This window comes from Lacerta agilis, chromosome 6 (genome assembly GCF_009819535.1).
Source record: "Lacerta agilis isolate rLacAgi1 chromosome 6, rLacAgi1.pri, whole genome shotgun sequence".
Taxonomy (NCBI): domain Eukaryota; kingdom Metazoa; phylum Chordata; class Lepidosauria; order Squamata; family Lacertidae; genus Lacerta; species Lacerta agilis.
Window position 1 is genome coordinate 17,024,164 of NC_046317.1, and position 12,043 is coordinate 17,036,206.

At 40.3% G+C, this 12,043-nt stretch overlaps 1 protein-coding gene across 6 annotated transcripts in view; it reads left to right on the forward strand.

Moving 5' to 3' along the window:
* VAV3 (vav guanine nucleotide exchange factor 3) overlaps window positions 1–12,043 on the forward strand; it is a 154,945-nt gene that overhangs the window by 104,886 nt on the left and 38,016 nt on the right. For all 6 annotated transcript variants that reach the window (XR_004426799.1, XR_004426800.1, XM_033151475.1 and 3 more), the window contains exons 18-19: window positions 1,536–1,558; window positions 3,693–3,738. Coding sequence is in view for 4 of the 6 variants with exons in the window: in XM_033151475.1 (XP_033007366.1) it covers window positions 1,536–1,558; window positions 3,693–3,738 (69 nt within the window). In the remaining 2 variants the exon portion in view is untranslated. The remainder of the gene's footprint in view (window positions 1–1,535; window positions 1,559–3,692; window positions 3,739–12,043) is intronic.

The following is a 12,043-nucleotide window of genomic DNA, read 5'->3' on the forward strand; positions in this document are numbered from 1 at the left end:
GTCCAAACAGAAGTGCAAGTCACTACTTGATGCTGCCTTCAGTAAGTGATGACTATGCAAGGGTAGTAGACCAGCCTGTAACCGTGTCTTAATTTAAAAAAACAAAAACAAAACAAGAGAGGGTGTCTACAATTAATACACTTTAGAAAAAAATAAGGTAAAACTAGATTAATTTTGTAGCATGCTTTCAAAAGTTTGTTGACACTGGGTTGTATTCGCTCCTGCTGTTCTGCTCACACAAAAGGCTTCCACTTGCACAATGGGACTTCCCCCTCCTCTCCCCCGCAGCTCCTTATGCACCCTGATAATCTGCTCCAAGGTGTTGAAAGACCTTCTGGAGCAGTGTGTGTGTGTGTGTGTGTGCAGGGAGAGGAGAGCATGGGGGAAGTCCTACTGTGCAAGTGAAATGCTGCTCCTGCAGCTTTAATGCAACTCACTCTAACCTAAAAGTAACATCCACACATTATTAAAACACTTTTCAAAATTATGCGTATTAGAGCATAATTGCCAGCTTAACCATTAATAAATTCAGGTTACAAAAATCAATTTACATTGGCCATTTTCCCCATAAACTTTTTGACAATTCTCCTTTGATATATATATATATATATATCTATATCTATAAAAACCTGTTATATATCTACAAAAACATTTAAGTTTGGTGTTGGCAGTTTCCAATATTTAGTAAAAAAAACTAGCAGCCGTTACCATATATAACTAACCTTACATTCCTTTCATATTAAAACTCCTGTGTAGGCTGAAAAATGGGTATGAAGTCTAATAGTATAGTGTTATTTGATAATTTCTCTCTTAAAATGTTCATATTCTTCTGATAAACTTTTGCATATGGGCATCGCCACCTCATATGGCTGAAGTTTCCTTGACTTTTCAAAAGATTTCCAGCAATGAAAAGTACAGCTTTAGTAATTGTATTTGTTGCTACTGCTTTATGTATACTTGTACTTCACATAAGAGTCCAATTTCCAGAATAACAAGTTATTTTATTGGGAATACTGTATCCATGGCATCACAATATATTGTATGATATGAATGCAAAAACGTCCTGGAAAACATTATTGTCAGAAAGCAAAATAAATAAGGATTTTACATTCTCTGACGTAATAGTTCCCAGATTCATTTCCCTTGGGAAGAGAAGTTCCCATGTTGTCTCCTGAAGTCTTGCACTGCAGTGCAAATGTTGAATCTGTAAAGTCTGAGTTTTTCCTTTCATCGAACTATTTCAGAATGTATATAGTTGATCTGTAGGTTTGGAAAGCTGCGTGTCGTCAGAGTTAAGCATAAACTTGAATCTGTTTATGGCTGTTCAGTGCTGCTTAACCTGAGCCAATAAAACTAAGTGAGCACAGTTTGCAAAATAACGAGCTGAGCCCCAGGGCTGGTGGAGCATAAAACAGGTATCAGCTAGCTAAACAAAGCAGCTCCGTGTACTCTCACCAAACCACACAGCAAGGAATTACTGTTGAACGGAGTGAACTTTCAGTTTCTGACCATGCCAATTTTTACATTGGTTTCAGAACACGGGACCCTGAAGCATGAGGTAAGTGTAACTTTTTGAAGTTTGGGTTGACATTTATTTTGTGGCTGATCTAAAACGGTTCATTTTTTGGGTGTTAGTGCTGGGATCACTTAAGGCTTTAGTGCTAGTGCTCTGGCAAAATTGGATTAAAAGGATAGTGAAAGTGTTGAATCTGCTCAAGATTAAGAATTTTCAAGTCCCATTGGTTTCAGCGGGGATAGCATATAATACTCTTTAGAAAAAGAAAAATACAAGGAGACTTTAGTTGCCTCATGCCCCAGATTTCTTATTAATTTCATGGGGCTGATGTTTTCTCCAGACTTCCTTGGTGTTCAAGACATTAGCAGAACATGTTTAAAAAAAACCAAGTAATGGTTCAGTATGATAAACTACCATGGGATTTAGCAGAAGAATTACAAGTGGTCTAATTTTTTCGCAACCTACTGATGTAAGAGTAATGCATGAGTATAAAGTTCAGCAGTTCTCAATCTGTGTGCCGTAAAATGTGCAGTCAAATGCCGATTTCCGAAGCTGAATCCTTTGCCATGGGATCACTTGGAGAATCTTTAATATTGTGACAGAATGGTAATGTGCAAATGGGCACATATTCAATGAGATGACAATAATCCCAGAATACTGTGTTATTTTTGGTCCATTTGCAGAAAGGTTTCTTTTTTTCTTGGTTTTGGAAAGCAATGTTGCATTTATTCTCTTGTATCCTTTTACACTGCCCTGAAATGTGGGGCTTGGTTAAATGCAGATAATGAAAAGGCTGCATGGGGAGCGTTACTTAACTGTACATTGTATTATTGTTTGTGTCACACTCTTGACCAGAGTTTTCTTTGCCTGCACGTGACGTTTCTTATGTCTGGTGATGTGATGCTGAAACTACTGAATGTTCTTTGAGAGCATTTCTCCTCCATAGAGCTTGGTGGAGGAGGCCTTGCTGAAGCCATCACCACTGCTTTGCAGGCTGAGTTGGCCTGCCTCAGGCAATAGAGTTTGGGATAGTGCTAAAGGGCAGCAACTTGTTAATTACTTTACAAAAACGCATATTTTGTTGCATTTTTAAGTGTTTCAAAACATACATTGTACCTCCTAACTTGTAACAGGCAAGTGTGGTTAAAAAGTAAAAGATGATTTGTTTTTTAACCCCCATCTGAACATTCTGCCTTCAGCACCAAAATGTACAGGGCCACCTCTGGGCCCTGCAATTGGCTTGGTCTTTTAAGGTAGTCATTTATTATGCAACATTATGTAATGTTCCACATTCCCCTTCCTCCCAAACTTGCCTTGGCGGTTAATAAAAATATTTTAAAAGAAGTTTCTTCTGTAAACGGCTGTTGCAGAATTATCTCATGTAGTGTGCAAAATAATCAGGGCCTTCGTACGTTCTCAAAATTGCAGCTCATTTCTTCCACTCTAGCAAGGAACATAAAAGTGAAGTAGAAATTACTTTTTATTATAATTACATATGCAACAGCCTCATACGCTTTTATGTGGTCAGTTAGAGCTTCACTGTAAATGAAAATTGAAGCTTTTGAAGCCTTCTTCTTCTTCTTCTTCTTCTTCTTCTTCTTCTTCTTCTTCTTCTTCTTCTTCGGAAAGTGAAAATGCCTTTAGTTATATGTGAATTGGGAAGCTGTACACGTTTTTAGTGAGATCATGGGCAGAACAGACATGCAGAACATCTTCTGCAGAGTAGTAGCTGCCTGCTTATTTAAACACACAAATGCAACCTGCTCACCACTGCCTATACCAAGTAAATTATGCAGAAACATTTAATGACAGATGGTCCATCTGAGGGATGGGAAACAACACTCTTTGTACGTGGTGAGCTTTGTCTGTAATTTTTATATGTCTTATCTTAACTTGAAAGTAAATTTTAGGAAGAGGGGATTATTATAATTTTTTGCATCAGCTTCTCCTGTTGGGCACTGTGACATAGAACACACGGGGGGGGGGGGCAGTAACTGTTGTAGTAGGTGAGGGAGAGTGTGCAAGCACTATTTGGCTTCCACTGAGGACAGCAAAATGTCTTGGGCCAGCCCTTCTAGGAAGAGGCCTTGAACAAAAGTCAAAGGAGTGTGGAGACTAACTGGATAGGAATAGGTTTTCAAAACAAGTATCTAACTTGTGCTTTTCAAATACACAGAGACGACCAAATGGACTCCGAAAGAGCTCCAGGCATATGGACCCAGGTTTGTGTTTCTCTTTTCCATCATTAAAACTTCAGAATTATCACAGGATAATTAATGGTTTGGATCTCATTATCAGATCTTATTTATACAGCCTCTTTCCTTTGGGGGAAAGAGTACCACCAATCTGACCTACAAGGCATCTCAGTGATAGCAGTAAGATGTAAACTGGCAGATATAAGTCTGATCTTAAAAGTCCATTGTATTCTTGTACCACAGGCCTGGCAAGATACAATACCCTTCCCGGTTTCTTACTATATCATTTATACAATCATTTGTACACCACCCTAGCCCACTCACAACATAATAAAACAGAAAAAAATAAAAATAAAAATGCATAACAAGAGCTAACATAGACAAGTTGGAAAAGTTTAAAAATATCAAAATAAATGAACTTTCAACCATCAGCACTATCCGTAGGAAAGCAACCAATTCTGAGAAAACAGCCATTAAAAGAAAGTGATCCGAGAGGTTTTTAAGCCTGCTTAAAATATTGTCAGCGTTGAGGCTGCAGGCACCTCTGTGTAATAGTTTCTTATTACTAAAAGTAAAGTTGCATGCATTGTTGTAGTAGCACTCTCCTGCATGTAGCTGCTGCTATATTCACTGAAACAGTCAAGACTGTCAGTGCAGTGTGCTTTGATGTTGCACTAGTGGAAATCGTTATTTCAGCACTGGGACCTTTTAGTTTTGCTGAATTCTATGGCCTGGATTCAAATAAGCTCTCAGGCTGCTAATCACTTTCCTGACCGTGTTTTCAAGGGTACAGTCATATGACTATCATAAGACTATCTGAACTCCCTGTGTGTGTGTTTGCTGCTTTGCTTTTACAAGTGGTGCTCTTAAACTTTGCTTACATACCTAGAAGCCCCTGGGCCTTTGGTAATTCTTCCCTCCCCTTATGCTGCTTAAACAGAGCAAGTATTTTAAAACTTATGCCTAATCTTGCAACACTCTGTTCTCAACAGCTGCTGTTTTTCATAGAGTCTGAAGGCAGCAGGTATTAGGTATTTTGAGGTGCAAGACTCCAAACAGAATGCACTTTTATTTCTTAATATTTCTCCTCATTCCCTCTACAACTGTCTCCCCCACCTCTCACCAGACCCAGGTTTCTGTCAAAGAAAGCAGTACCAGGGTTTTTGCAAATGTGGTTTGACTGAATAAACATGTAGTTCTGGTCGTTTGACTGCTAAAATCAAATGCGAGTTCTTTCTCTTAAGCGTTGAATGCACATATATACAATAACTGTGTGAGGAGGGTGATTCTTTTTTTCTTTTTCTTTTTGCTTCTTTTTTATGAGCTCTTTTTCAAAAGCAACTCAAATTATTGAGTTGTTAAATGTAGTAACGTAAGAATGATTTGCATCTGAAACTGGAGTTCCAAGTCTAGAACTTTGCAGGTGATGGTGGAAGCTTATATCTGCAGGGGGGGGGAGAGCTGCTATACTTACTGCTCAGTTGCATGGGAGGTGAAATGCAAATGGTTAAATTGTCTTGACTAACCACTCCCTTTGTTTTATACACACACACACACACACACACACACCCCACCTTACCATATTGGGCATTTTGAAAGAAATATAGCTGTTGCCTGAAGCCAGGTGTTGCTTCACTGTGCCGTTGGAGATACTTTTCCACATTGAAAAGTTATAAATGTGTAGCACAGAGGCTAATGAATTGAGAACTTAAGGAATTAAGGATTCCCAAGTCCTGAAAGAAGGAGCCTATCTAGTACCTATTACTGAAACCTGGCTGGGTGGTGCAGCAAGCTATGTTTTGGCCCATCACCCATTGTCAAGATTGGACAGGGAGGTGGAGTGGCTATTCTCCACAACGATACAATTTTGCTTGCCCTGTGCCCAATGGATTGCTTTAATCAAAAGCATTGTACCTGGTGCTGGGCTACATTTCATCCACCACATATTTTTCCTGTTAACTCATGCACACACCTGGATTGATCTTGCCCCTTCAGAAAGCCACTTTGCTTCACCCTCCCCCATGATGCTTCAGAGTCTGAGAACCATCAGCCTAACCCATTTTTTAAAAAAATTGCTTGATGCCAAGACAGTAATGTCTCATTACTTCTGGGCACAACGGGAATCTGATTGCACAGGTCCATGCTAGTAATTATTCATGGTGGAGCACGTGTAGTTCCAGAATCTGTTTTTACAGCTGCCATTATCCTTATGATTCATGCAGCTTAAGTCTCTTAGCACGTCCATTGCTGAAGTGTCTCATGACGGTTGCAAAAAAACAAAAAACAAAAAACCAACCCCTAAACCAAAACAAAGAGTTTTAAACTACCTCCCATAATTACATTGAACCCTGCAGGTTAGAAGTTATCTTTTGCGCCTCTGATGATTGCAGCTAGGTACAAAACTAGATGACTCAACAATAGCAATTAAACCAACTCAGTGGTTTCCCCATCTGATATGCTTATTTTCTGTAAAATCTCTTGTTCAATGCTTGGCAGTATTATTTCAACTGTTGCAGTTATGCCAACTATACTGCCTCTCCCCAAAATAATACATTAACTCTCAGTTGCAGGACAAGAACCAGCATGCCTCTTGCCTCCAACCAACCTTTTAAAGCCTATGTACTGCTAGATGGGCAAATATCCTGCCTCTGTACAACTTGGCTGATAGTTTTTGCTGTTGTCTTCAAGTTGATGATTGGGCAGGGAAGGGGAACAGCAATAAAATTTCCCTGTTTTTTTATATGTGGATGGAACTTGTAGTACCACATGGACTGCTCTGGCTTATTTCTGTTAAGATACTTTCTTGCAAGTCTGGCTTCTATATAGTTTTATTTTCCTGAACAGAACCTGGTGATTCTGCCTGATTATACTTCATGGTCAGGGCCTGTTGTGTATTTTGAGTGCCGAGTCTTACAAAAGCAGAGAAAGGGAAGATTAGCAACTGGCCAGTAGTAACTTAGGTTTTCTGAGTCCAAGGAGGATTTATTTAGGAGTAGTTTTACCACTGCCTCCTTCAAGCAGGCAGGGAACACCCTCTCTCTCACAAAGAGGCATTAATCACCTCCCTGGCCCAACCAGCTTTCCCCTCCCTGCTGCTTTCCATCAGTCAAGTGGGGCAAGAGTCCAGAATACAAGTGGCTGCCCTGACTATTCCAATCACCTTGCCCATGTCCTCAAGCCTTACCAACTGAAACTCATCCAGCACAAGAGGACTAGACTGTGCTCTGGACACCCCTTGAGATTCATGTGCTGTAACTCTTGCAGTAATTCTCACTACTGTTATTAATTATCACACTCTTCCTCAGAAGCATAACCAAGAAATCAATCACTGAATGTTAGGAATGTTGTTGTTGTTACTGTTCTTTAAATAATAACAGAACGTTAACACAAAGCAAAAGGGAGTATTTCCCCTCCACCAAAGGTGACTCATTCACTTAATTCAGTAATAATTTAACCGCTGCTTCAAAGCACTTCTCACATGGAGACTTAACAAAGCTTTTTAAAACTACTGAAGGCTAAACGATCTTATCTCTCGTGGGGGGAAATCCTGCTTCAGTAGCTTGCTGAAGGAACTGTGTGGAGCTGCTGCCATGCTCTGCCCTAAAGTGGAGTGAGCAATTAGATTCAGTTGGCAGGTCAGATTCTGACATACCCCCCAGAACCACTGTGACAGATGGGTGGCCCACTCACCTATCTATCTCTCTTGAAGCCACCATGGATGTCAGATTTTTTTTTTCCTTTACAAGTAGGTTTGATTTCAAGCTAGTCTGAAAAAGAGAAATGTCACTTTGTCTGTAGAGTTTAATTTCAAACTGCACAGTCAAAGGAAGGGTTTCATTCCAAGGCTTACTATAAGTACTAATCAGCTGATCGACACTTAAAGCATGCCCCTTGGGGCAGGATCCAGCTGCATCACAAAGTTCCCTTGGTATCGGTGCCAATCAGCTGATTCACACTTAGAAGAAGCCCTGGTGGCCAAAGAACAGCCAGGAGCATACTTTTAAGTCTGCTGATGGTTCCTTTGCAGCTATGTCTTTAGCTGCTACACACCTGATGGCACATTGGATGCCAGGTGTGGTACAGGTGGGCGTAGTTTGGGGAAAGTGGCCCTGTGAGCCAAAGTAGAAGCCCATGCCAGGCTTTATTATGCCTATGAGCTGGAGGTTTCCCACGGCTGTCCAAGAAGGGGGAAAGGGCAGAAACCTAACACAATACCTCCCATTTCAGAAGCTGAGATGTTTGTCCTCAAACCATCTGCTGTGTGCATCTTCCGTCAACTCTGTTCATGTATAGTAGCAGTTGACAGAGATTTATGCCTCCAGTACTGTGGGAGTTTCTATTTGTTGTAAATAAATGAAATCCTTCTTTCTTTCTTTTTAAAATTTGTATACCACCCTTCATCCATAGATCTCAGGGCAGTTCACAACATAAAATCACAATATAAAAACCACAAAGTACATAGCAACAACAACAACAACAACAACAAGCCAATAATCCTCCTTCCCACAACACATTTAAAATGTCATGGGATGTCATCAGCCAAAGGCCTGGTTGAAGAGAACCTTTTTGCCTGACGCCTAAAGGTGTACAATGAAGGTGCCAGGCGAACCTCCCTGGGGTGAGCATTCCACAAGCAGGGAGCCACTGCAGAAAAATTCCATTCTCATGTTGCCACACTCTGGACCTCTCATTGAGGAGGCACACGAAGAAGGGCCGCAGAGGCTGATCTCAGGGTTCGGATAGGATGAACCTATCCATAAGGAGAGAGGTGGTTCTCTCAAATAATGGACATATGCGTTTTTCTTAATAAAGGGAAAATAAATAGGGACACCTGTAGTGGGATGCACTTCCTCCATCTAAGGTTTTCCAAATTTCACTCTCTTCTATTCCTAAGATTTTTTTACATTCACTTGCTTAGGAAACAGTTTGGATCTATCCTGCGTTATCAGTCTCCCATCTCATCAAATCTTTGTCCTCTGTGGCTTTCCCATCTTCCTCCTTCAACAAGCATTTTAAGGTGTTTAAAAAAAATATTATCCCAGACAGTACCTGTATGTGATTTGAAATTGTTTCTATACATGTTTCCCAAACGTTTTTTCTTGAAGATGTCTTGAGATGATTCATGAATGGAAATAAAGTAAATGGAAAGGGTAGCTTAGGGAGGAATACTTGCAGTTCCCTCCTGACTCTGGAGGGATGCCTTCAAGACTAGAAACCTTGGTCCAAAAGCAGGATTAGGGGGGCCTGCCTCCTGCCTTTCCAGGCTGCCCCTGAAGAACCCCATAACCCTGTAGCTACTCCTGTTCTCAATAACTCCTAAAATGTCCTCTTTGAATCATGAAGAACAGAAGTACACTCTAAGTCATTTCCTTTTCTGTGGCTAAAATTAAAGACCTTGATGTCTAGCACAGTCACACTTCTATATTATGTAGTCACATAATCAGTTTGTCTGATTAATCTTTAACGTGAGCTACTGAATTTAATAGTAACTTCATCTGAAGCACTAGAACCTTTGCCTGATTCTGTTTAATTTATTAGGTTATTGTTTAACTTAATGCATGGGCCAGTTTGGAGTAGCTCCCACCCCTAAGTCGCTTGGAGGATGAACTTGCATGCCTGACACTGCTGTTGAATTCTGCTAGAATTGAGTCTGACAGGAACAGGTCGCTGTGACATGTTATGATGTAAACAAAGGCCATGTGGAGGTAGCGCTCCAGACAGAAGTACGTGAGATAAAAGTATTCATAGCTATACTTAGAAAAGGTAATGTTCACGATTGAACTCTTCAGCTAGACTTCTGCAATGCATTCTCACATGAGCCTGCCCTTGATAATAAATGGTGCGGAAGGTTCTGTTAGTTTTATTCTGTAAGCCATTTCCTCTGACCTGAGAAGATAGATTGCATTGGTGTTGGCTCATTTTAGAGGCTGTTAGTTCATTAAAAACTTTCATCAATTTGTGAGACATCATAATTGTAGTCAGAATAATTTTATTAATAAGTTACTAAATGACTATCAGAGAAATCTCCCAACTTTATAATCTGCACACACAAAAAGAGATGGTTGCTTTCCTTAGTAGTGAGAGTGAAAAGCAAAGCTTCCTAGTGAAGGCTTATATTGTGGGAAGTATCATTTTTTTTTTGAAAAGTGTACTGTCATGCTATTGCTACTCCATTATAAAGATTTAAAATATTAATGATACATTGTTGGATGTAATGAATAAATGTTCTCTGTTGCTTTTTTATTTATTTAAATTGTATGTTCAGCCGCTACAGTAGCAACTTGAATGATGGTGGCTTGTAGTCTCCAATTCAGAGAGGTTGTAAAGAGAACACAATGCTTTACTTACTTCCCACTTGAAGCCTGCAAAAGACTGGGGAAAGGAGAGAACACTTTAGACATTCAGGAAAGAGAACTATGAAAGCATATTAGGGAGAAGAGGGGGATTGTCTGAGTGAATGAACAAAACTCTGATTTATTTATTTTTTTGCAACAACTTGGGGATTGCTACAAAGAATGTCCTTTCCCAGGTCACCCCACATCAGCTTCAGAGAGCAGTGGAATTACCAAGAGGGCCACCTCTGCTGATCTTAACACCTGGGAGGGGCTATAGGGAAGGGGAAAACCTTTCAGATATTGGTCTGAGTCGTTTAAGGCTTTAAACACTAACATAAACACCATGAATTTGGGCCAGAAACAAACTGGCAAGCAACATTTTCCATCTATAAGATGCCCCCATGTATAAGACGCCACCTGGATTTTTTGGGGACTCAGATTTAAGAAAATCTTAAATACACTATCCGTGTATAAGACACCCCCTAAATTTTGACATCATTTTAAGGGGAAAAACCTAGTCTTATACACAGAAAAATACGGTAGCTGTTCTAACCCAGGGGTTATATTAGTTCTGAATGTAACCCCAGCCAGTAATCTGGCTGTTGGATTTTGGACCAGTTCAAGGTTCTAAGTTGTAATCAAGTGCGGAACCATGCAGAGTGCATTGCAGTAATCCATAGATGTTAAATAGTGTCGGGGACAACGTAGAGCCCCGTGGATGTCACAGCATATTTGCCAAGCAGCTAAGCAGATGTCCTCCATTGCTACTATCTGGAACCAGCCCAGTAGGTAGGAGTGGAACCACTATAACAATGTGCTTCCAACTCCTAAACCCACCAGATACCATGCATAATGATAAACTGTTGAGACATCAAGGAGAATTGGCATTCCCACTTTCCTTCTTCCAATTAAAGGCCATCAGCCAAGGTGACCAAAGCAATGTCAGTGCCAAAACCAGTGTGGGCCTAAACAATCAGCTTCTCTCAAGCACTGCTGAAACTGACTTGCTACTATACTCTCAAGTACATTGCCCAAACTGGTGGAGAACAATTCTCTACCCCTCCCCCCACACACATACTATAGTAGTATGGTTTTTCTGCTTCTTAACATGATAAGGCTTACGCGCCTTCCTCCTTTTGAAACTTTGAAAGTAGTGAATAATGCATGTTACCTCTAGAAATGGTGGTTCTATATCCTTAATCAATACAGGCAATCTCCAGATGTCTGGGTAGGCTGAACTCTCAGGTGAGCATGCTGTGCACGAGTCAGAAAGTTTCCATTTACCTGAGGAGCCTTAACACATTTGGAGGAGGGAGTGTTGAATGGTTATTGGGCTCGGAGGATAAACATGTTCTGGTTCGCCTTTTAACTATGAGCAGAATTGGTAAAATAAATTTGTAAAATGATGTTCGTAAATTGGAGTCAAACAGAAACTGGTGCATGGAGCTTTGTGTTTCTGTTGCTGCTTTTATTTGAGACATCCTTGTGCCACATTCAGTAAGCTAATATCCCACATACCGTAATCCCACTAGAACTTGGGGCCATCCAACAAAGCTGAATGTTGGGAAATTCAAGTAAGACAAAAGAAACGACTTCTTCACACATAGTTTAACTGTGAAATTTTCTCAGAGACGTTGCAGTAAGGACCATCAGCTTGGATGGCTTTACACTATATGAGTGCAATTTAGACCATTACTATGTTCGTGAACACATAGCCAGTGAATTTTGCATGAATCTGCACAAATGATTTTGCGCAAAATTGGGATTTTAAAAGATGGCTTTGTGGAGCAGCATAAACCTTATGCACATAAGTGTTACAGTTGCCAGATTAGATTACAATTGCCAGTAGCTCTTCCAGATGAGTCTGTGCACGCCTTGCATGCTCACAGTAAACATCTGATGTAAAATGTCACCTGATGTGACCTTCCCTTGTTAAGTCAATAGCTTTAATGTGACTTTACTTAGCCGTGAAATTCTGGCCGGGCGCTCTGGAACAG